At 41.3% G+C, this 25352-nt stretch overlaps 1 protein-coding gene across 15 annotated transcripts in view; it reads left to right on the top strand.

Annotated features, from left to right (window-relative positions):
* The first annotated feature begins 1833 nt into the window (after positions 1-1833).
* The window catches only part of GOLGA4 (golgin A4), a 128541-nt gene continuing 105022 nt past the window's right edge, over positions 1834-25352 (top strand). For 4 of the 15 annotated variants that reach the window (XM_045436584.1, XM_045436585.1, XM_045436580.1 and 1 more), the window contains exons 1-4: positions 1993-2368; positions 2431-2436; positions 12899-12952; positions 15036-15125. In XM_045436584.1, the coding sequence (XP_045292540.1) occupies positions 2300-2368; positions 2431-2436; positions 12899-12952; positions 15036-15125 (219 nt within the window). In that variant the 5' untranslated portion in view covers positions 1993-2299. Of the gene's footprint in view, positions 2369-2430; positions 2437-12898; positions 12953-15035; positions 15126-25352 lie in introns of all 15 variants that reach the window. The other 11 variants (XM_045436590.1, XM_045436579.1, XM_045436576.1 and 8 more) reach the window with 9 other exon arrangements.

The following is a 25352-nucleotide window of genomic DNA, read 5'->3' as shown; positions in this document are numbered from 1 at the left end:
GCACATTTTGACTCACTTCCGCGCGTTTCACTTGGGGAACTGGGCAGATGGCGGTGACACCCGCCAAGGCATAAAATACAGACGGCAAAACAAGCTTGTGAGGAGGAGAAAATGCAGGAGGGTGAGAGGAAACACAGAAGGGGCAAGTCTGATGGTGACGGGAGGGGTGCAACAGCGGATGGTTCCAATTTCAGACATGTTGAATCGAGGTGACCGTGCACCGTTAAGAAAAGTTGTCCAATAGGCAGCTGGGTGTATTCTACATAATTCTGTAGAAATGTAGTGGCAGGCCCTGGACCAGGCACAAGCTGAGTTGTATGACAGCCATGGTTTTTGCCTTTCCAAACCTGACAGCCTAATGAAGATGCTATACTCTGGGGCTCACGGGAGAGGTCTGGACTAGTGCTCTCGACATACAGAGGGAGAGTATTAGAAGTAAAAAGAGAATGAAACTCCTAGAACTTCTAAGTATCGTTTACTATGAGCTATACTCTATGCACTTCAAGCTTGACAACATACCCATGAAATGTTAAAAGGTTACGGATGAGGAAAATGAGGGGCAGGGAGTTGAGACTCAGAGGTCACAATCTGGCCTTTGGGCTGAATTTTATTCTAAGAGCTGTTGTGCTGCAGGGATTTAAAATTGCCTCTGGATGGGCTTGCGCTATCTAGTTTGTTACTTTCCCTCATTCTCCGCATGGGTGTCACTCGTGACCTTTCTGCTCCCTTCAGGAATCTGACCTTGTACTACGTGCCCAAAGGTCACAGTGATACAACTTTCTTGGTAAATATATAGGTGTTCACTATGGGATAAGAGAGGACTTAGCCCAGCTGTCAATGCAGTGCTCACACTAGACCCTGCTCTGGCTCTCCCACATTTAGGGATCGTGCTATGGGATCTCACGGAAGAACTTGTTAGTAAATGAAATGAGCTAAAATGTGAATATCGGCGTATATCCTCTCAGGTTCTGAAGCAATCTGGTATAGCACGCTGCCGAGATGGATTTGAGAGTTCACAGACGGTCTAAGTTCCGGGTGTTGGAAGAATTAGCTTCCAACATTAAACTCTTTTAGGATGATTGCAGATACTAGGGGTGAACTTGGACCCTTTAAAAATTTGTGCATTCTACCGGCTGTGAATTCTTTAAAAAAAATTTTTTTTTAATGTTTATTATTTAGAGAGAGAGAGAGAGAGAGAGTGTGAGCAGGGGAGGGGCAGAGAGAGAGGGAGACACAGAATCCGAAGCAGGCGCCAGGCTCCGAACTGTCAGCACAGAGCCTGACGCGGGGCTCGAACTCACGGAGCATGAGATCACGACCTGAGCTGAAGTCGGAAGCTTAACCGACTGAGCCACCCAGGCGCCCCATGTGAATTAACAGCCCCGAAGATCCTGGCACTTAGAATGATAAAGATTTTTGAACGAACACGTGAATGTATACAATTTCGGTTAAATAAAAAAAATCAGGGCAGATGTCCAAACGACTGAGATTTTCCAATATCGGCCTGAGACGTTTGGACCCTGGGAGGCTCGGGTCAGGTGCTTCTTGACCGCGGGGCGAGTCCAGGGAAGGAAAGAGGGCCCTTCTGCGGAGCAGCAGGGGTCCCAGGCACTGAAGATGCAGATTCTTAACCACAAATACTAAGCAAAAGCACCGTCCTTCAGAGCACAAGGCGGGTTCCCGGGCGACCCCCTTTCTCCCACCCCAGACGCTCGCCCCCGCGGCTCTTCGCGGCGGGCCCGTGCGGCCCGCCGTCCTCCTCCGAAGTGGCACCCTCCCCGCTGTGCTCTGCAGTGGCGGAGCCCCGGAGCGCGTCAGTGCAGCACTCAGACTCAGCCCCGAGGGCACCTCTGCACGACGCGAATCTCGGCACCGCAAAGCGCGGCGTCCGGCCCCCCCGCCGCCGCGTTCGAGAGCGACGCCCAGAGCGCGCATGTGCCGGTGCGACCTGGCGCTTGGCCCCTCCGGCGCTCCGTAGAGCTCCCTCGGCGAGCTCCACGTAGGCCGCGCAGGCGTCTTTGGCCCCCGGTTCACCTGCTGCCGTTGTCGCCGCCGCCGCCGCCGCCGGGGCTGGATGGGGGGCATAGGCCAACCAGTGGCACCCAGAAGACAGAGACGCGGCGGCGGCGACGCCGACACCCGCAGGCCGAGTGTCCCGATCCGCCTGCGAGCCCAAGGAGGAGGCGGCGAGGCCCGGCCCCCGCGGTCCCTGGTGTAGAGAAGCCGCCGTCCCCGCCGCGGCCGGGTCTCCGTGGACGCTCGCCCCTCCGGTCTCACACTCGGGACCCCGCGCTGCGCCATGTTCAGGAAGCTGAAGCAGAAGATCATCGAGGAGCAGCAGCTCCAGCAGGCGCTGGCCTCGACTCAGGTACTATGGCGCCGCTCTCTAGTTCCCGACCCCCCTCGATACTGGCTCGGGGGCCAGGGCAGGGGAGGGTTCTTTCGTGACCCTTGACCTGGAACTTGAGGATCGCCCCCAAACTCCGGACTGGGAATGAGCCCAGGACGGCCCGGGTCTTCTGTGTCGGGGACCCGCCCCCCCTCCCCCCGTCCTCAAACTCCGTTCAGGAGAATGGGTGGGGTGGCTGGATCCTTCGGGACGTCTGACCTCTAGTTTTCCCCCAGCGCAACTACCCTCGCCTGAGAATACGTGACGAGGGCTCCGATCTTGCATGACCTTTGACCCGTACCGAAGGTTCCCCCCCACGCGTCCGAGACCCCAGCTCAGGCGTGAGAGCAGGATGGGAAAACTTGGGTTCCTTGTCGTATCTGATGACTTCCCCACCGAAGTTCCCTGTCCCGTCACCGCCCGGGGATTGAGGGTGCCAGGGCCAGGATCCCGCAAGACTCCTGACCTGTTAACGCGACTGGAGTGCCAAACCGTGGGGAGGGGAGGGCGGAGGGTCCGGCCGTTCCGGGCCAGGCTGCTCGCTGGAGCGTTGGACCTGAAAGTGGTGGCGGTGTGGCCCGCGTCCAAAGCCCGAGGCTGTCACGAGTTAGTCACTTCGCATAACTTGGTTGATCCGGGCCGGGCGGAGGGGCAGACGTCCCGAGGCCAGGCCAGGGTTGTGCCTGTCCCCAGCCGGGCGTTCTGCTTCTCCGAGAGCCGTGCTCCGTTCCTTTTTCTTGAATGCCGTGGCTTCAGGAAGTGACAGTTTCTAGGAAAAAGGGGGCGTGTTAGCATTGTTAAGTTAAAGAAACAGTCTCCTAGACTCCGAGGAGGATGTGTGTGTTGGTGCCTGCGGCAGCCGGTCTCTTGAGCAAAGATGAGGGCTTCTTCTGCATTGCTTCCCGGCTTTTCTCAGTCTCAACGGACTGAGCCCTTCTCTCTCTCTATTTTAGAGTTTCTGTAAGAAAGGCTGAGTTTTGATTCATTTGGAGACCTTTAAAAATACGTTTTAAAAATACAGCATTTATCTTACACAGCTTTTTAACAACCGCGAAGCAACTGATTAACAATTATTAAATCGATTATTTGCATGGGGCTTATTCTGAAACTATCAATCGAAGCTGTCCTCGCAAAAGCTAAAACTCATGTAGAGTAAAACTGAAATACATTGGAACATGACGCTGAAGGCTCGGTCATTCTCCTGAGTAAAATGTAAATAGTGATAACATTCAAGTAGTAAGTATCTTGCTGTTCATGCCATTTACTGCAGGCTTTTCTAACTTTACAAAACAGGGTTCTTAAGAAACAAAAGACTTAAAAGTGAGGTACAGAGGAGGAATGTGGGGAAGCACCAGGTGAGTGGACGTAAAGCCCTTACGTTTGGGAATGCGTAAAATATCATTGATCCAAGATTGCATCGCTGGGAGTTTATCCTGAGAAAGTTTAGGATGTATTAAAAGATTTGGCCTCATGGATTTTTATCGCAGTGCTGTTTTAATAGGTAAAAACTGGCTAAAAATAGAAAATCGGTTAATAGGCTGTGTTCGGTAGTCAGCTATTATGCAGCCTTAACGAAAGTCAATATTCACTGGGTTCTTACTACGTGAGAGGCATTTTGCTTTGTATTTTGTGTGGATTCTTTTATTTCATTCTTATGTAAACCAAAGAGGTAGGTAGCCTTATAGATGAAGGAGTGAGGTTCAAAGAGGCTAACTTGCCTGACGTCACACAGCTATTGTTAGAGCCCACAGAAAAGTAATAGTTAACGTGCAAAGGTATTTGTGTTAAAGGACAGATTAAGAAGCAGCATGTGAAGTGTGATCCCAGTTTTGTGGGGGAAAATATGTATATAAAGGATATTTATATGCAGGCAGTGAAAATAGTTTAAGAGGGAAGTGCTCATGAGATACTATATGGTTATTTTTATTTTAGAGAGGGAGAGCAAGAGCGTGATGGGGGCAGGGGCAGAGGGAGAGAGAGAATCTTAAGCAGGCTCCACAGTCAGTGCAGAGCCTGGCCACAGAGCCGGATGCAGAGCCTGATGCAGGGCTCGATCCCACAACCTTGGATCATGATCAGAGGGGAAACCGAGAGTCAGATGCTCAACCGACCGAGCCACCCGGGTACCCCAGATTATTTTTCTTATAAATAATGTTTAGTTTTTCTTCATGAAAATGAATTGCTTGTGTGCATTAACTGAGAGAGATCGTTTTTAGAATAGTAAAAAATTAGGTACAAGCTAACTTATTAAGTGAGACAGTACATCTGGATCAAATAAAATCACTTTGGGTATACAAGATTTTAAAAAATCCTCTTTGATAATATGTGTATTTTTCCAAGAACGAAAGAGTTAAGCTGTTAGTGATCATCTACCGATAGAAACTTGATTCTGTTCTGGTCTCAGATCTTCAGCTGTTAAGAACCCTTTAAGGATGAGAAGTTCTAGATTATTGTTTTCAGATCTAATGGTTCTTTTTTTAACGGGTAAATTAAACACAAAAAACTTTTTTGATGACAATCATTTTGCAGTAGATTATACGTATACTTGTTTGCTTAAGCAAAGGATCTTGAATTTGTAAATTATCATTTTTTCATTAAAAAATTCTTTTTTTAATTTAACATTTTAATTTACTTTTGAGAGACAGAGAGCAGGGAGGGGAGGGACACAGACAGAGAGACACACAGAATCCAAAGCAGACTCCAGGCTCTGAGCTTTTAGCACAGAGCCCGACGTGGGGGCTGGAACCAATGAACCATGAGATCATGACCCAGCTGAAGTCTGACGCGTAACCAACTGAGCCACTCAGGCGTCCTCTTCATTTTTGAGTATAAATTATTTTGTGTTGAATGCACCGTGCCCTCAAGAATTTAACAGGGTGTGAAAGGCACTTCCCTTTTATTCACTCAAGAGGTTTTGTTTGCTCCTGGGGCGCCTGGGTGGCTCAGTCGGGTAAGCTTCCCACTTCCCGCTCAGGTCATGATCTCACGCTCCGTGAGTTCGAGCCCCGCGTCGGGCTCTGTGCTGACAGTTCGGAGCCTGGCGCCTGCTTCGGATTCTGTGTCTCCCTCGCTCTCTGCCCCTCCCCTGCTCATGCTCAGTCTCTCTCTGTCTCAAAAATAAATTTAAAAAAATTAAAAAGAAATTAAAAAAAAAAAAGAGGTTTGTTTGCTCTTGGTCTACCTTTTGTAATTTTGTTACCTTCCTTGCTGTCTGCCTTGTGTCTTTCTTCTTTCTGCTTTTCAAGTGTCTCCAGCTTGAATCAAGACACATAAGCTTCTAAAATTTTGCGTTAAATAAGGGCAGGTACCTGAGGGATTCGTTAGTGTATTAACACAAATTTTGAGACATTTGTTTTGAGGTTTTTGGAGGCCTTTGTGTGCATACTTCCTGGTTCTCAGCTTGCTTTTCGTAGGTGAGGTGGCCTGATCGGCAGGTTTCCAGTAGATTGAGCTAGTAGGCGTAGGTAATTGTGGGATAGGTGAACCATTTTCTTTACAATATTTGTAAAATTTTTCAGCAGTAGTAATAGTGATATAGTGTAGGGTCCCTTAAGAGTTTGAAAACATTTAATAAAAGCAGGATAGCCTTCTAATATTCCCCAGTTGCTTCTGTTTGGTTGGCACTAAGAGTATTTGCATCCTTCCTTGCAGATATTATTTTAAGTAATTATTTAATCAACTCTGATGAAGCCTAATCACCAATTAAAAATGAAGTTAAAAATTTTTATTTTTTTAAAATTAATTTATTTTTGATTAAGTAGGTTCCACACCCAGCGGGGAGCCCAGCATGGGGCTTGAACTCGCAACTCTGGGATCAAGACCTGAGCTGAAATTTAAGTTGGATGCTCAACTGACTGAGCCACCCAGGCACCCCTAAGTTCTGTTTCTTGATTTATCTAATTTTTCTGAGTCACTTGTTGTATTTGTACTGATCATCTTGTTTTGCTTTGTTTTTTTTTTTTTTTTTTTTAAAGTCAGACGTCTTGTGATTATTGTTTGTTCATTTATACTTATGAAGTCCTGGAGGGTGATTTATTTTGATAGATGACATGGGTTTTCTCTGCTCTTACGTGCTTCTGTCCTGTGTGGAGAGTGCTTGTGCAAGTAAGACAATGCCTCCTCTGCCAGCCTAAACAAAGAGGGTCTACCTACTTTGAAAGGTGACCGTATAATTTATTACGCTAACATTCTTGAGAGTGAAAGGGGACACTACTAATAATGATCTTGGAACAGAAACTGGCATGAACGGGGTGGGCCTGGGATTGCATTGGGCAAACGTGGGTATGTTGTTACCCTGCTGCTTTGTGGTACCAGCCCCCACTATTGAAGATCTAACTCCTACAAGGTAGGTTGCTTATGATATTTTGCAGTTACTTTGGTCTGTAAATGTTTGGGTTGGAGGAGGCTGACCTCAAGTACCTGTTTGTTACGCAAACCCTTAATTAATCCCTGAGAGCAATAATGAAACAATAATTTCCCGTTCTAGTACTTTAAACCCATGATTTTTTTTTTTTTTTCCTATTGGAAAAAGTTGCTGCTGCCTCTTCTTTAGCCTTCTGTGCAAATTTGGAGCTGTAGCTACCTTTGCCCCGATTTCTCAACCAATTTGAATCCTTTTGCCTTCGAGTCTTAAGAATTTTGTTTTATCTTTTCGCTGCTGTTCTCTGTCTTGTTCGTGAGTTTTCATTAATCTGTTTTTCTACTTTTTTTTTAAGCCTTTGTTTCAATAAGTTTTGGGGAGGGAGAGAAGGTAAACAATAGCATTCAGTCTACATTCTTATACTAGAAACCTAATCACCATGATGTACTTAAACATAAATTCGAATTCTGAAATATTTGACTTTAAATTATAAATTCTCAGCAAGTGTATATTCCTTAGATTGTAAAGGTATTACTGATTTTTCTGTCATATTTTATAGGATCACTGGGGTTAAGTTAGCATGTACCATGTGACGGGCCTTTAGATATGCTGTTAACAATAGTAGTGTCTGAAGGGTTGAGAATATCAGTCCACTTACTATTTCTTATCAACTATTGGATGAGATTTAAGATGAGAAATAGATCATCTCTTAGTCATGCTTTTAAATTTTGTTGGGTATTTTGTATTGCTTATGATATTTAATTTAAATTTTAAAGTAAAGATTTGCTTTTATTTTTATCAAAAATAATGTATGGTTTTAAAAGGTCAAGTACTACTAAAAGGGTATTATGCAAAAAAGAACCATTGTCTGCTCCAACCCTGCAGTCCTGTTCTCCATGTTCTCAATATTTTCTGTTTGCCCAGATATTTAACTTCATATTTCTAATAAAAAGATTTTGTTGCTTTGCTGGTTTGTTGATTTGTACATTATAAACCGTATTTACTGATTTCCCGCCAAGGTCGATGATTTTGGGAGCATTGACCCATTGTTTTCTGTTTGCAGTGTTGCTATTGAGAAGTCCATTGTCATTGTGCTGTTTTTTTTCTTTCTGGAGACTCTAGGATCTTCCTTTTATATCTTGTCTCAAGTTTCATGGTAAATATGCCTTTGAATGGATATCTATATGCTTTGTTCTGGACACTTGGTGGGCATTGTTTGTGACTCCTGCGCTTACCTTCTTGGAAACTTTTAGATGTAATTTCTTTGATAATTCCCTCTCCTTTGTTTTTTGTCTTTTCTCTTGAGCTGCAGTTTGGTAGCTTTTGTGCCTTCAGGATAGATTCTTTCACTTTTGTTACCCTTTATTTTCCGTTTTTGGTTTTGTTGTTGTTGTTGTTTTGTGTGTGTGTGTGTGTGTGTGTGTGTGTGTGTGTGTGTGTTCGGATTTTTGTTTTGTTTTGCTCTACTTTTGAGAGATTGCTTCAACTTTCAAACTCAATTGAATTTTTAACTAATTTGGCTATCTTAAAATTTCTAAGGGCTGTTTCTTACTGTCTTTTGCTTTTTCATAGCATTATTCTTATGTAGATATAATATTTTTAATATCTCTGAGAATAATGGTGATTTTTTTGTTTTGAAGTTTTCTTTTAATCTCTATTGTTTGTTTTTTCTAGTTTTTTTTTTTTTTTTTGGCTCCCTTTTTTACTTTGGAAACTTTATTAAGTGCTCTGGACCATCAAGGGTGAGGCACTAAAAATCTGATACTCTTTGGAAATGGCATGTGATGGCATAGAGACACTGGGGCTCACTGCTGAGTTACTGTTGGGGGAAATATCTTCATGCTGGTAACCAGAGTTCTTTCTAAAGAGGTCATTTGGTTTCTCCAGAGAAGCATGGTGTATTTTAGAGAAAGGGTGAGGGGTTTTAAGCCAAGCTGCCAACTTTCTGAAGTAGGGCTAGTTCACTGTGGATAGTATCACTTAATCCCTCCAAAGTTAGTCATATACTTTGCCCTTCACTCCTCTCTTACTATGCTTGGTTTCACCCAGTTTGGAGCCTCATTAGCTCCTGAAAATAAACCTCAGGTTCTTTAGAGGATCTGTAAGGTAGGACGGGGACCTGAGGATCTTTCAACCAATCTTTGTTTTCGATTCTCTCTCTTCACTTTGCATCTTGCATTTATAGTTTTTGTTTTAAGTCCTAAGTCTTTTCGTGGTCATGAGGATGAAAAGAGGCTTGCTTCTCATCACTTTCCCATCTGTAGGTCCTTGGGGTTAGAGTGTCCTCATCTGTGTTAACTATTTTCCTGTTCTTTCATTCATACCAGTCTTCTGAAACTTGGCTGAAAATTTTTAATTTCAAGGTAGAGAAAGTAGGTAGAGGTAGAAAGTAGAAAGAGGTAGACAAAGTATGAGCATATAGTCCATCTGCCATCTGTTTGACTGAAGTTTCCTTAAATTACTTTTGGGTGAGTGGGTTTCACTATATTAAAGGACTTGTTTTGAGAGGTAAGCATTTATAACATGAACAGCAGTATTCATTTACGGCACTACTGTTTTAGATGTTGGGATACAGAAGGTGCTTTATTAAGGACACGTGAAAGCCCTGATAATTTTGGTAAGTAGGATATAAAGGTTTATATGAAGAATTAACTCCCAAGTTACTTTGGCCATTCCAATAGAGTTGGAACGTCAAATAGATTAGGAAGAGACTTACACCAGGGCTGTGATAAGAAGGATTCTGTGGTGGTGCCCTTGCCATATTGATTATCCATGGGTGCGGGAGGGAGCAGGGAAGCCAGATTTTGTTATGCTGTGTAGGAATAACATCTCATCTCTTTGGGGCATAACTTAAACCATGAAATAAGTCAAAAGGCAGCCAAAATTTTAATGTCACCAACCTCATATTCCATAGCTAATCTGAGTTATTCATAAGGAAGCTTTAAAAAAACTTTCATTTAAAGCTTCCTTATTCTTATTTTTTTTTAATGTTTATTTTCAAGAGAGAGAATGGGAGCCAGGGAAGGGTGGGGAGGGGGAGACAGAGGATCCAAAGCAGGCTCCGTGCTGTCAGCAGAGAGCTCGATGTGGGGCTTGAATTCACTAACCGCGAGATCAGGACCCGAGCCGAAGTCGGATGCTCATCCGACTGAGCCACCCAGGTGCCCCCTCCTCATGCTTATTTTGTCTAGAATTCCAATAAGTGTAATTATCCAGTTTCTAAACTAGTAGTAGGCTAAAATAAGTAGAGAAGACTTATACAAGTTGTGTGAGTGACAACTGACCTGGAAAATGTTAAATTATGTTCAGTTTCTTTTTGTCTTTAAAAGCTACAGTTTGTTAATTGATTTCAAAAAGTTATACATTCAGAATGGTTGAACCTCATTGTATCTCCAGAGCCTTTCAGGCACCAATGAGGTTTAACTGTTTTGGATCTGTAACTCTATATAGACATCTATACCTATATTTATATTTATATTTTATTTTTCTAAATCTAACAATTCAGCTGTCTCAATTCTTTCCATGAAAACTCCCAGATAATAGAGCCCCCAGTGCGTAAACTTTGGTTATCATAGTTGTGACTATATGTCGAACTTTTCAGGGGCACCTGGGTGGTTCAGTTAAGCATCTGAGTCTTGACTTTGCCTCAGGTCATGATCTCACGGTTTCGTGAGTTCAAGCCCCACATTGGGCTCTGCACCGGCAGCTGGGAGCCTGCTTGGGATTCTTTCTCTTGTGCACATGTACGCACTGTCTCTCAAAATAAATAAATAGAATTGGGGCGCCTGGGTGGCGCAGTCGGTTGGGCGTCCGACTTCAGCCAGGTCACGATCTCGCGGTCCGTGAGTTCGAGCCCCGCGTCGGGCTCTGGGCTGATGGCTCAGAGCCTGGAGCCTGTTTCCGATTCTGTGTCTCCCTCTCTCTCTGCCCCTCCCCCGTTCATGCTCTGTCTCTCTCTGTCCCAAAAATAAATAAACGTTGAAAAAAAAAAATTAAAAAAAAAAAAAATGGAATTTAAAAAATATGTAGAACTTTTCAGTAATATGAATATCCAAAATTTGTGTTTTTGTTGTGTTTAGATTATATTGTTTAACCTAGAGTTGATGCTTTTTAATTTTTATTTCTCAAGACAACTAAAATACATAAGTATATTTGATGTACTCTAGATTTAAGAGTTAGTGGCTGTGTTTATATACATTCTTCTTACAAAGTGTGGCATGGTATGGTAAAAGCAGTTGAAGAGGGTTGTGGAATCAGTGGGTTGAGCAGATTTTTTTTTTTTTTTTCAACGTTTATTTATTTTTGGGACAGAGAGAGACAAAGCATGAACGGGAGAGGGGCAGAGAGAGAGGGAGACACAGAATCAGAAACAGGCTCCAGGCTCTGAGCCATCAGCCCAGAGCCCGACGCGGGGCTTGAACTCACAGACCGCGAGATCGTGACCTGGCTGAAGTCGGACGCTTAACCGACTGCGCCACCCAGGCACCCCAGATTTTTTTTTATTAAAAAATTATTGTTGAGGTTTTATTTACTTTTGAGAGAGAGAGAGAGAGAGAGAGAGACGGAGTACAAGTGGGGGAGGGGCTGAGAGAGAGGGAGACACAGAATCCGAAACAGGCACAGACACAGACACAGAATCTGAAACAGTATTTAAAAGCATTTGTTGGGGTGCCTGGTTGACTCAGTTGGTAGAGCATGTGACTCTTGATCTGAGGGTTGTGAGTTCAAGCCCCACGCTGGGCATGGAACTTACCTTAATAAAAAGGATTTACAATTACAGAGCACTTACTTATTTAACAGTGCCTTCTAGGTGCTATGCCAAGTGTTGCATTTGCCTTGAAGGGTAGATGTAGTCTCTGTGCCATAAGGTAGAGAGGCATGTACTCCTAGTAGAGTGGTAGTGTCTATAGGAAGGCATTTCTGGAGAGAGGGTGACATCTGAGCAGAGTCTTGATGGGTGGTGAAAAGTCGTGGTATAGGGACAAGCCAGTTAAGGCTTATTGTTCCCAAGGCTTATACAAGTGATTGTGTATGTTTCTAATGTTGCATAACAAATTACTGCAATCTTAGCGCCTAATAACCCAGTTGTTACCTCATAGTCTGTAGGTCAGAAGTCTGGTATGGGTGACTGGCTTCTCCACTAAGAGTCTCACAGGGTGTTAACCCGACTGGGTTCTCATCTGGAGCTTGGAGTATTCTTCCATGCTCACGTGCCTGTCGTAGAATTTAGTCGTCCGTGGTTGTAGCACTGAGGTCCTTATTTCTTCCTGGCTATTGAAGGGGGCCACTCAGCCCCTAGAGGCTACCTGGAGCCCCGTGTCACTTGGCCCTCATAGGCACTTGCTTTCTTTTAGGATAGCAGGAGTGTATCTCTCTGCCTTCTGCCTCTGCCTTCTAGACTCTTTGAAGGGCTTTTGTGATGAGGCTAGACCATCCAGCTAATCTTTTGATTGACTCAAAAACTACTGATTAGTAGCTTTCAACATGCCTGTAGAAGTTCCTTTTACTATGTAATGTGAGATAATCAGGGGAGTGATCTCATCATACTCACAGGGTGAGGGTCATTTGGGGTCATCTTAGAATTCTGCCTACCACAGTGACTGAAAGCTTTTTCTTACTGAAATTGAGGCCTATGGTTAGTTAATAATCCATTGGTGGGCAATAAAGATATTAATTGTGACAAGTAGCTTAGAAACCTATCTAGATTTCTCATGGCTATGAGAATTAATTAGACCAAGTTTAGTTTGAAGGAATCTAAATCCATTGATATTTTGATTTTTTTTTTTTTTTTTTTTTAGTTTATTTATTTATTTTGAGAGAGAGCGAGTGAGCAGGGGCGGGGTAGCAAGAGAGGGAGAGGGAGAGGGAGTGAGAGAGAATCCCAAGCAGGCTCCGCAGTGTCAGTGCAGAGCCTAAAGTGGGTCTCAAACTCGTGAACTGTGAGATCGTGACGTGAGCCGAAGTCAAGAGTCAGGCACTCAACCGACTGAGCCACCCAGATATTCCTGAACCCATTTACATTTTGCAGTGAGGATATCCCATTAAAGATCCAGGACCTTCCTTCGGATAAATGCTCAAGTACAGTTAGTTTTTATGCATGTTTTATATTTTGCAGTCACATGTGATGTCCGCGATCCCTACTCTTGCAGACCTACCAGCCATCAGGCCAAGCCTGCCAAGCGGTACTAACTTTTCTGAAGACGGTGTGTTTTATGACCTGTTCTTCAACTTTGTAAATTCAACATTTGATTTTGCCAGTTAATCCGGAGCTGATGCAGCTGTCAGTTACTGATTAGGCTCACACGAAGCCAAAGCCTAAAGACGTAATGGCAATTGTAAACCTTTACTGTGCGGGGGTGTACTTTTCAAGTGATTGGATGGTTACTGTCTGCGGGAGCCCTTGCCAGGCATCTGGAAAGCTGCATTAATCACTCCCGTGCACAACTGCAGGAAGCTTGGTCTCCATCGTTCACCAGATGATAAACTTTAAATTCGTATGCCTGTTTCCTCACATCCCTCACTTATGACTCAGAGTTTCATATGGGTGTATTCATTGGTGGAGCTCAGGTCACCTGCCCGAGGTGAAAGGGAGCCCGGGTTAGTAAGCTTTCTGAGTTCTAATTTATGAACTTACAAGAGCTGTTTAGAAATAAAAAAAGGTTATTAGATTTTTGTCATTATTTTGTTGACATCCCCCCCTCCCCCCCCCGCCCCGGTCCCAATTAAAATTATCCTTTTGATTTCTGCTTTTGACATAAAAAATCTCTTTCCCATTCAGTGATTACAGAAATAGACTCTCCTCTCTTCTTTTATATTGCAGTTTTAAAAAAATCATGGGTTAGATAGGTGATGGGGATTAAGGAGTACACTTGTGATGAGCACAGGGTGTTACATGGAAGGTGCTGAATCACTATTTTGTACACCTGAAACTAATATTACACTGTATGTAACTAACTGGAATTTAAATAAAAACTGAAAAAATACCTTCAATATAGGTAAGTATGAAGGAAACATCTGATTGGTGTCTCTGCTCTCATCTGCATGGCCATTTGTCTCAATACCGTTTATGGAACATCTATCTTGATTTGAAATGTTACACTTATCGTAAACTAAATACGTCCATGTGTATGCGTGAACATTGTCCCTAATGACCTGTTCCAGCTTAGCGGTAACGGTATGTGCCTATAGGATAGATCAGGGTTCCATTTGTTCATTCATTCACTCATTTATTTAACAGATATTTATTAAGTGCCTTTTATTTATGGAAAGCTATGCATATGCAGACTACAAAAGGGTAAGACATCAAGACTGATTTCTATGTTAGATGTTCTATGTTAGATGAGCTCAGATCTATTTATTTTGGGTAAGGGAGGGTCTTAAGGTTTTGGCTTTATACTTTTAGGACTCTTGAGTTCACCTTGGAATAGACCTCAACCTTCTAGTTTAAGGTTGGGCCCTTTCTCCTGAAGGTTTTTGTACTGAGAATTATAGGAGCCAGGCTGTCCTTCATAGAATTAAATGGACTGGCATCTCAGGATCTAGCTGTGGTGTGCAAGATAGACTTAAAACAAGGCTCTTGACTAGATAAGTGTTTACCTGTGGGGCGCCTGGGTGGCTCTTTTGGTTAAACGTCCAACTCTTGATTTCGGCTCAGGTCAAGATCCCAGGGTTGTGGGATTGAGCCCTGTGTAGGACTGTGTGCTGAGCAGGGAGCCTCTTTAGGATTCTCTCCCCATCACTCTGTCCCTCCCCTGCTTATGCACACTCCCTCTCTCTCAAAGAAAGAAACATTAAAAAAAAGAAATGTTTTCCTGTGCATTACACAGTATTGAATATTAGAACTGGAAATCACTTTAAAGATTAAATTGGCAACTTTATTGCTTTTAATGAACTTTCAGGTTTGGAATAATTTTGGTTTACAGGATAATTGCCTGAATTGTACAGAGTGTTTCATATACTCCTCAACTGGTTTCAGTTTCACCTAATGTTATCATCTTATGTTAACTTCACAACCTTCTTTTATATGTGAGGACACATAGCCCTCCAAAAGTTAATAGAGCTAAGATCATAGCTCTGGTTGGTGGCAGAGTCCTACCGAGGACTGAGTAGGCAGCCTAGGCCTTCTAGTTAATTATGTTTTAGGTATCATTTTCTGTTTTTCATGTGTTTGTTTTTTTCCTTTCTTTCCTGGGGTTCTTTGGGCGGGGACTGAGAGAAGGACTACACGGTGCATAGCCCACTAGTCAATGAAGTCTTTCTAATTCGTGCAATAATCTTTTAATCTAGGCTCCCTCCAATTCTTCAACACCAACAGGAACCAGGAGCAGGGCATCTTCATTTACAGAGCAACTTGATGAAGGTACACCCAACAGAGAGGTGAGTTTGGAATTTCTTCTAAAATAAACGTCTTACAAGAAGCTTATTAATCTAAAATGTAGGCTACTACATTACTTGGACAGGTCAATTATTTAATTGCTAGGTATTATTTTTATTAGTAGCAATTACTCTTTTTTGGAAAATAGTAATTATGCTTTTGTAAACTATGTTTTCTTTGAGAATCTTAATTTGAGAGGATAATATACTCTGCCTTTAATATTTGAGATTTACAATAATTTGATAATAATTTGTTCAACATAGCAACATACAGGGCAAAGTTCTATTTTTTCAAGCTATTGATTGGAAACTATGTAGTAACAACTGATTCTATGTGACTTGCAGCCAGCAACATAGTTCAGATTAGATTTTTTCAACTTTTTGTCTTTCTGTGAACTGTGATACAGATACAGAAGAGAGTAAAACAGAAATGCACAAGTCAATCAATTATTATGAAGTAAACCCCATGTAACCACCACTGAAGTCAAGAAAAGGCACATTGCTAGCGTCATAGCACTGTTTTCTCCCCCCAAAAAGATTGCCCTCATCCTGATCTTTTGGTATTTGTTTCTGTCCTTTTCTTTATAGTACCACTTAAGTATGCTTTCTATTGTAAACATTATAAACATTTAGGTTGTTAACAGTTTTTGGTTATTATAAATTATGCTGCTGTGAACATCGTTGTACCTTTCTTCTGGTACACACATACCTGTGTACCAAATGACACAGCATGTCATTTGCTGTGTACCTAGGAGTAGAACACTGGGTCCAAAGGCGTATATAGTTTTGACACTCTAGAAGATAATGCCTGTTGTTTTTCAAAATAGTTGTAGAACTTTACCTTTCCACCAGGAGCTTCTGAAAGTTAATGTTGCTCTACGTCCTTGCTAGTCTTTAAAATCTCAGCCATTCTGGTGGGTGTATAGTGTTCTCTTATTGTAGTTTTAATTGATGACTATTAACATTGAGCGTTTTTCATCTGTGTATTGGCCATTCGATGTCTCTTTTTGTGAAGTGCTTGTTTATGTGCTCATTTTTCTGTTGGTTTGTCTTTTGTTGGTTTGTAGTTCTTTTTTATACAGTGTGGATGGGAGTTTTTTATTGGCTTTATGCCTTGCAGGTATCTTCTGCCCTGTGGCTTCCCTTTTACCCTCTTAATGGTGTCCTTTGAGGAATTGAAATTCTTAGATTTAATGTGCTCTGGTGTATGCATATTTTCTGGCTAGTGTTTTTGTTTCTTATTAAAGAATTCTTTTCTTACTCTGAGGGTATTTTCCTGTTTTACTTTTAAAAAATACTTTTTTTTTTTTCATTGAAGTATGTTTGACATAGAATGTTAACATTAGTTTCAGGTGTGCAACATAGTGATTTGACAAGTCTGTAAGTTCTGCTGGGCTCACCCAAAGTGTGGCTGCCATCTGTCGCCGTGCAATGGTATTACAATATCGTTGATTATATTCTCTATGCTGTCCTTTTTATTCCTGTGACTTAATCATCCCATAACTAGAAGCTCGTACCTCTTGCTCTCCTTCACCCATTTTGCAAATATTCCCCTCCTGTTTTACTTTTCACATTTGGATCTACATTCCTTTGGGAAATGATTTTTTTTTTTCAATATGGTGTGAGGTAGGGATCAAGCCTGGGACTCCTCCCCCCCCCCCCCATAATGCTATCCAGTTGTCCCATTCTTTCCACATTGCTCTACTGTGCTACCTTTTTTCAGAAACTGAGTGCCTATATTGAGTGGGTTTGTTTCTGTGCTCCCTATTCTGTACCCCTGTTTGCTTTGTCTGTCTGTGATCCAATACCACACTGTCTTAATATTTTATACTAAATCTTTAATTAATGTTTTATTTTAAATCTTACCCTCCGTACAGCAGGTCTTTCCTGTCTTAGTCGATTTGGGTGCTTTAACAGCATTTCATAGACTAGGGCTTAAACAACAAACACTTGTTTGTCATGTTTCCAGAGGCTGGGCGATCTAAGATCAAGGTGCTAGCAGATTGGCTGTCTGGTGAGGGCTCTCTTCCTGGTTTGCCGATAGCTGTGTTCTCATGACGTCTTAGCGTGGGCCTTCCTTACTACATGCACCTAGGTAGAGAGGGATGGGTGGGAGTAGTGGGGAAAGACAGCTCTCCTGTCTCTTCCTCTTTTTGCAAGGGCACTAATCCCATCATGAAGGCCCGTCCTCTTGACCTTATCTAGCTAATTACCTCCCAAAGGCTCTGTCTCCAAATAACATCACATTTTGAGGGCTGGGGCTTCAACGTGTGAATTTTGGGGGACACACGACAGCACTCCCATCTTGTTCTAGAATGTCTTGTTATTCTTATTCCTTTCCATATAAATTCCATATAAATTTTAGAATCAGATTTTCAAGTCTCACAAAAACAAACTCACAACAAAATAAAACACCAACAGTGACAACAACAAAACAAACCTATAGAGATTTTGATTGGGATTGTATCGATTCTATAGATTAGGTTGGAGAAAGTCTCAGTATTAAAAGTCAAATGTTGGGGCGCCTGGGTGGCGCAGTCGGTTAGGCGTCCGACTTCAGCCAGGTCACGATCTCGCGGTCCGTGGGTTCGAGCCCCGCATCAGGCTCTGGGCTGATGGCTCAGAGCCTGGAGCCTGTTTCCGATTCTGCATCTCCCTCTCTCTCTGCCCCTCCCCCGTTCATGCTCTGTCTCTCTCTGTCCCAAAAATGAATAAACGTTGAAAAAAAAAATTAAAAAAAAAAAAAAAGTCAAATGTTATAATCTTTTCAGTATTACAAGCAGTACTGTACTGAGCATGTACATAAACACTTATAATGCTCTTTTTCTGTAGGATAGAATCCTAGGAATGGGACTGCTGGGTTCTAGGGTAGATGCAAATTTAAACATTTTGATGAAAGTTACATTATAACAAAAATTTTTTAACTTTTTATAGATGTCGATTTGATGAAAGTTACATTAAAACAAATTTTTTTTTAGCTTTTATAGATGTTGGTTTGATGAAAGTTACATTAAAACAAAAAAATTTTTGACTTTTTATAGTAGATGTTGGTAGCAAAATAAACACTTTATAGTACAATTATTGCATTCAAAGTTAATGGCATATTATACGGTGTCCTTGGTGAATACATTTAAATGATCTTGCAAGTTGTATAAGCATATGAAGCACGTGCATACTTTCTTTGGGATCTTATTTTCTTGCAGTATTGCATCTCTTTCACTTTGTGATTTCGAGTTTAATGCTGTTGAACTTAGTTTATACATGTAACCAATTTGATTGAAATCTGCAGTACCGAGTAATAGTCAGTGTTGATAGCATCATGACTATACTCAGTACATTGGTTGATATTCTAGTATATTGGTTTCTATACAATACAGTTGAAACCCTGAAAATAACTTGTTTTTAGTAGTTGATTGCTACTACTGCTTTTTAAAAAGGCTTATTTTATCCAGGATGCTTAAAACATTTTAATTGAGGGACACCCGTGTGGGTCAGTTGGTTAAGCCTCTGAATTTGGCTCAGGTCATGATCTCACAGCTCCTGAGTTCGAGCCCTGCCTAAGTTCCAGCCCTGCGTGGGGCTCTGTGCCGATAGCTCATAGCCTGGAGCCTGCTTTGGATTCTGTGTCTCCCTTTCTCTCTGCCCCTCCCCTGCTCATGCTCTGTCTCTCCTTTTCAAAAATAAATAAACATTAAAAAATTTTTTTTGGGCGGGGGGGACTTCTGGGTGGCTCAGTTGATTAAGCATCCGACTTTGGCTCAGGTCATGATCTCGTGGTTTGTGGGTTCAAACCCCACGTCAGGCTCTGTGCTGACAAGCTAGGAGCCTGGAGCCTGCTTCAGATTCTGTGTCTCCCCTTCTCTCTGCCCCTCCCCTGCTCGTGCTCTGTCTCTGTCTCTCTCAAAAATAAACATTAACAAAAATTAAAAAAAATTTTTAATTGAATATTTCTTTACAAAATAATATTTTTTTCCCCAAAACAATCCTTTTTGAAAGGGATGATTTGAACATTCTTTTACAATAGGCTAAGTAAGGTAAAGGTTATCTTTTTATTTCTTCCCAAACTCCCAAATTTCAATCCTGAAGATCCTGTGCTTCAGAGGTTTAACTTCAGAAGTCGTTTCTGATTGAAAGAGTAGCATTACCCTTCATCTCTTTGCTTTTACAGCATTTTCTGACAATTCTAAAAGGTATTTTTGACCACGAAGTACAATGTAGACTAAACCCCAGTTCAGTTTGTTTTACAGGAAGTACTTTCTCATTTCATAATTAAGTTATTGATTAAAAGGGTGTGTCTTCTTTGCCCTCCCACTCCCTGGGGTTTTGGTTTTGTTAAACCTCCAAGATGGCAGATACTCCGCATGGGTTAGGACCCCGACTTATTGTGTTCAATGTTATAAGGTTTCTTTTAGCAAAACGTGGAAGTTTAACTCGATGTAAATATCCGTTCACCTCTCCAGTAGATACAGTAAAGTCTTTGTGATCCAGAATGCTTGGGAAGTAGATGGTTTCATTAAGTTAATTTCTTGGTCAGTTAAAGGTTTTACCTTTTTTCAGCTATTGCAGAAAATCCTAATATGTCTATTTTCTTGTGTCAGTAAATACTATATGTAAATCTAAATAAGTCGGTCTTTGGTTGCAAGCTTCCTTATAAGGATATAAAAAATCATCTATATGATTGTAGGCATTGAAGGCAAAGGAGAGCAGACTGAATTTGCACTGACTCTGAAGTCTGTAGATTTCTGACACTCTCTCACCCTGTGTAAATGGCAGATCTGTTCAGTTGACCATATGCTTTCCCCTTGTGATCCTGGGCATAGTCTTGCTTTAACATCAGCGTAGAGCTTCCTTCCGTTTTTGTTGCTTGAGATGAATCTTTTTTGCCTCTCTAGGGCAGGGTGCTTTAGAACAGCTGAGAGCGTAAGAGCATGTGAAAGGCTAACTAGGCCCCATAAAGCGACCATAGCCTCCTGCCCTCTGTTCCACTCTGATGATTTTTTTTTAATTGAGATTAAATTCCTGTAACATAACATTTACCATTTTATTTTATTTTATTTTAATTAATTTATTTATTTTTCAACGTTTATTTTTTATTTTTGGGACAGAGAGAGACAGAGCATGAACGGGGGAGGGGCAGAGAGAGAGGGAGACACAGAATCGGAAACAGGCTGCAGGCTCCGAGCCATCAGCCCAGAGCCCGACGCGGGGCTTGAACTCACGGACCGCGAGATCGTGACCTGGCTGAAGTCGGACGCTTAACCGACTGAGCCACCCAGGCGCCCCAACATTTACCATTTTAAAGTGGCATATGGTACCTTAGTGATACCGTGTATTCATCGTATCTCTCTAGTTCCATGACATTTTCATTAATCCAAAAAGAAACCCCATGCTCATTACACACTTACTCCCTGCGCTCTCTCCCCCCAGTCCCTGGTGACCACTAATCTGCTTGCTGTCTCTGTGGATGTGCTTATTCAGGATATGTTGTGTAAACGGAACCATACAATTTGTGACCCTTTGTGTCTGGGCTGTTTTCAGTTAGCATGTTTTCAAGGTTCATCTATGTTGTAACAGGTTTCATTACTTCATTCCTTTTTTATGGCTGAATCTAATGATTTTTCTAAGAGCATGATAATCTATTTATATAGTTTGGAGTAAGACCTGGTATAGACTAGTGAGAAGAGGATGGTTTTTGGAGTCTTCTGGATCAGCCTGGATTTATATCCTAGCTTTGCCTCTTGCTGGCTGAAGGACCTTTGGAAGTTAACTTTTCAGTGACTCAGGTTTTCTCTTTGTAAAATGGAAATAATAGTACTTGCCTCGTGGAGCTGTGGGCATTACCAGTAACACGGCATGTAAATCTCCTCTCATGATGCTTTGCACATAGTAGGTGCTCGTGAAGTTGTTACTGGGGGCAGCCATGGAAGATGGGAAGGCCTGTCATGCTTGTTCTGCTTAGGTCCCTACATGGAGGGAGGGAAACAGACAGACCATTATGTGGACTTTGGTCCTGGATGTTATCTGTCTTTTTACTTGTTGAGCTTTTGAAGGAAGGATTGATACCTTCACTTACCCTGCTCATTAACTTGCTGTTTTTCAGGCATACTTCCCCATAGAGACAGCCTGGAATAGTGGAGGGATCACAGGATTTCATCCCTTACCTGCCAGGTGGCTTTGGGCAAAACTGCCTTTAACTTCTGAGAGCCTTAAAATTGTGGTGAAATGCATATCCCCTTCTTAGGGTCCTTGTGACGAGCAAACGAATTCAGAAGTATGAAAATACTCATAATTTGTGAATCACATACCGAAGATTATTATTATATGGAAACAAAAAGGCTTTTGCTGTGCCTGTCAGTTCTTGGATGGCATAGCACATAACAAATTTTTTGTTAATCGCGACATTGCAAGTGAAAAATAATGAAGCATTAGGCTGCTTTGGATTGGAATGCTTTCCCAAACTTCAAGAAAAATGTCACTTTTTCTTGTCTTTTTTTTGGTCACTTTTTGCTTTTCTTAGTTATTTTTCTTCCTTTTTTTCCCCTTAAGGTTTCATTTTCAAGCAATCCCTACACCCACCATAGGGCTTGAACTTACAACCTCGAGATCAAGAGTTGCATGCCCCACGAACTGAGTCAGCCAGCGCCCCTCTTTTTTATTCTTCTTAATTTGAGATATCTTTCAGAAATAAAATACTGCCTCTCTAGTTGTCTTTGTCATTCTGAGTCAGTTTGCACTGTTCCATGAAATCATCTGTAACAGAGATTCTTGACAGTCTCAGCTTTTGGGAATTCAATTAAAAACATTTTTTTTTTTTAATGTTTACTTATTTTTGAGACCAGGGGAGGGAGGAGGGGTGGACAGAGAGGGAGACATAGAATTAGAAGCAGGCTGCAGGCTCTGAGCTGTCAGCACAGAGCCTGCCGCGGGGCTCAAACTCACAGACCGCGAGATCATGACCGGAGCCGAAGGTTGGTCCCTTAACCGACTGAGTCAGTCAGGTGCCCCTCAGCTTTTGATAATTCTTAACCACATTTTTAGAAATTTATTCTGTTTCAGGGCTATAGGCATTGTTCTTTAGGAATTACTGAGAAGTATCTTGAAAGTAATGGATCAGAAATGTTCTTCTTCTTTTTTTAAATGTTTATTTATTTTGAGAGGTGGGAGTGAGGGGCAGAGAGAGAGGGAGACAGAGAATTGCATGCAGGCTCCCGACTGTCAGCACAGAGCCCGATATGGGGCTCGAACACACGAATTGTGAGATCGTGACCCGAGCCAAAACCAAGAGTTGGGATGCGCCCCAAGAAATGTTTCTTAAGTTTGGAATTAATTTTGCCCCTAATAGATTGACTTTCAAAGATTTTACTGTTAGACATTAGATTAGAAGCTACCTGCCCCTACCCTCTGTCAGTTAACGAAAGTAAAAAATGTCCCCGTCCAATTGCCTTGGTATCTCTTCAGTTCTCCTATTTTTTTCTTTTGACCTAATGATAGGAAATGAGTTATATTAATAGGCTTCCTGCTATGAAGCCAATCTTTCATTCCGTAAGTCAACTCTACTAATGTCAGAGTGCATTATTAATATCCTGCTGCATTCACTTTGGTAGTTGCTTTATTTACATTTGTCCCAATTCTATTTGTAAGGGAGTGGTTTGTACTTTTCTGTTTGTGTTATCTTTATCAATTTTAATTAGTTGGGAAGCTTCCTATCTTATCTTTTCTCTCCTTCCTTTTTCCCCCCTCCATTTATTTAGATCTTCTTTGTTTTTTTTTTCAAAAAAATTTACACTTTTCAGAATATAAGGTTTATACTATTTTTGTTAAATTTATTCACAAGTATTTTATTCTTTGGATGCTACTATAAATTTAATTGTTTTCCTAATTTCATTTTTTTGTGTTCTCATTACTACTTTATAGAGGTAAAATTGATTTTTGTCAATTGATCTTGTATCCTGCAACCTTGCTGAACTTGTTTATTAGATTCTAATAGTTATTTAGTGGATTGTACAAGATCATGTCATCTGCAAAGGAAGTAGTTTTATATCTTCTTTTAATCTGGCTGCCTTTTATAACATTTTCTTCCTAATTGCTATGGCTACGAGCTTCAGTGCAATTTGAACAGATGTGAAAGTAGACAGATCATTCCTGATCTTAGGGGGAAAGCATTTAGTCTTTTGTCATTAAGTATGATGTTATCTGTGGTGTTAGGAGATTGCCTTTATAATGCTGAGAAAGTTCCTTTACTTTCATAATTTGTTGAGTGTTCTTCTGAAGCTGTGTTGAATGTTGTCAGATGCTTTCTTAGTGTTTATTGAGATGGGCATATGGTTTTGTCCTTTATTCTCTTGACATGGTGAGGTATGGTAATTGGTTTTTGGATGTTAAACTAACCTTGCATTCCTGGATATATCCCATTTGTTCACGGTGTATATCTTTTATTGCTGGGTTTGATTTGCTAGTATATTGTTGAGGATTTTTATGTTTCTATTCCTAAAAGATGTTGGCTTGTGGTTTTCTTTTTTGTGATGTCTGGATTTGGTATCAGGATATTATTAGCCTCATCAAATGAGTTGGGAAATATTCCCTCTGTTTGTATATTTTGGGAAGAATTTGTGAAGATTAGTATTAATTCTTCAAATGTTTGGTATAATTGACCAGTGAAGCCATCTGATCCTGGGCTTTTCTTTGTGGGAAGTGTTTGATTACAAATTCCATCTTTTTACTGTTTGTAGCTCCATTGAGGTTTTCTCTTTCTTCCTGAGTCAGTTTCGGTAATTTGTATCCTTCTAGAAATTCGTCTTTATCATCCAAGTTGTCTCATTTGTTGGCATACAGTTGTTCATAGCATTATCTTATAATCCTTTTTATTTCTATAAATGCTGTAGTAATTTCCCCTTTCATTCCTTATATTAGTAATATGAGTCTTCTATTTTTCTTTGTCAGTCAAGCTAAATATTTGTTTGTATCTTTTTGAAGAACCAACTTTCAGTTCCACTTTCTTGTTGAGTGTGCTGAGCATTTTCAGAATTAGAATGACTTATTTTTCTTAAGTCTCAGGTGCGCTGGGACTTAGCATCTTATATCTTTAGTAGAATATATTATTGCAAGTACTTCTTAAAATACACATTGTTGGAAATAAAAACAGAATGAGTTTAATGTACCCTAATAGTGAGTATTGCAACTGACATCTGTATATAGTAGTGTCTAGGAAGGTAGAAACAGGACTTCTGTCTTCAAAACAGAGAGACTTAAACACACTCCCTAAGATAGTAAACTTTTTAGAGACCTCCCTCTAACAGGAGATACATTAATTCATAGGAGATAAGCTTATTTGTTACATACAGCAGGTGCTACTGGATGCCTTAGGGCAGGCATTAGGACTTAATTTTCTCTTCGAACTCTGGTTCAGAAGGACTGGAAGGGTTAGATCTAACTGCCAAAGTTAGATTTGGTGCCAGGAGCTAAAGTGGAGCTCCCAGCTTTGGCAGAAAGAGATTGAGAAAAGCTTTTGCAAACTGCTGCCTAGAGTGCTCTGTGGCCCATTACGAGAAGCAGCCATCTCTAGGGAGACCTCATGACCAAGAACTGAAGCAAACCTCACGTTGGCTTATTGCGACTGAGTCCGTGATGACCCCTGTGTTGCCATAAGGCAGGAAACTCAAACTGGGGCCCAGGGAATCAGATTGATGGGATAAGGAAAGATGAGTACAGAAGGAAGGAGAAAGACAATACCTTCCTCAAAATGAACCTGTAAATGAAAATTCTGAAACAAATGCTACAAAGGCAGGCAAACAAAACAGGAATTGGAATATGAATTTATCCTAGATGAAATTAAAAAAGACTTTAAAAGAAATATCTTTAATAAGATACCTGAAGCAATAATAATTCTGAAAAAGAAGATAAAATTGCAGGGAAAAAACAAAAGTAGATTAGGTCTGAAAAAGAACCGATTAGGAATCCTTGAAGTGAAAAAAAAATTGATATAAAAACATAAGTCAGAATAAAACAGAAGTCCCAGTTCATGGGGAAATTAGGGTATTCCGAAAGAATACTGAGTAATTCTATCAAAAACGCACAGAGATAAAGAAATATGTATATGAGCGTAAAAGATACGGAAGATAGATAAACGCCTTCAACAGATATCTAATTGGAGTTTTCTGTATCTTCGTGAATGTTTAGACACAGAACTTCAATCAGTGTTAGTGCAGCTGATGGCTTCACCTAAGGACTGCA

The sequence above is a fragment of the Leopardus geoffroyi genome, chromosome C2 (assembly GCF_018350155.1).
Source record: "Leopardus geoffroyi isolate Oge1 chromosome C2, O.geoffroyi_Oge1_pat1.0, whole genome shotgun sequence".
Lineage (NCBI taxonomy): Eukaryota > Metazoa > Chordata > Mammalia > Carnivora > Felidae > Leopardus > Leopardus geoffroyi.
This window is presented reverse-complemented; position numbering and strand designations above follow the sequence as displayed.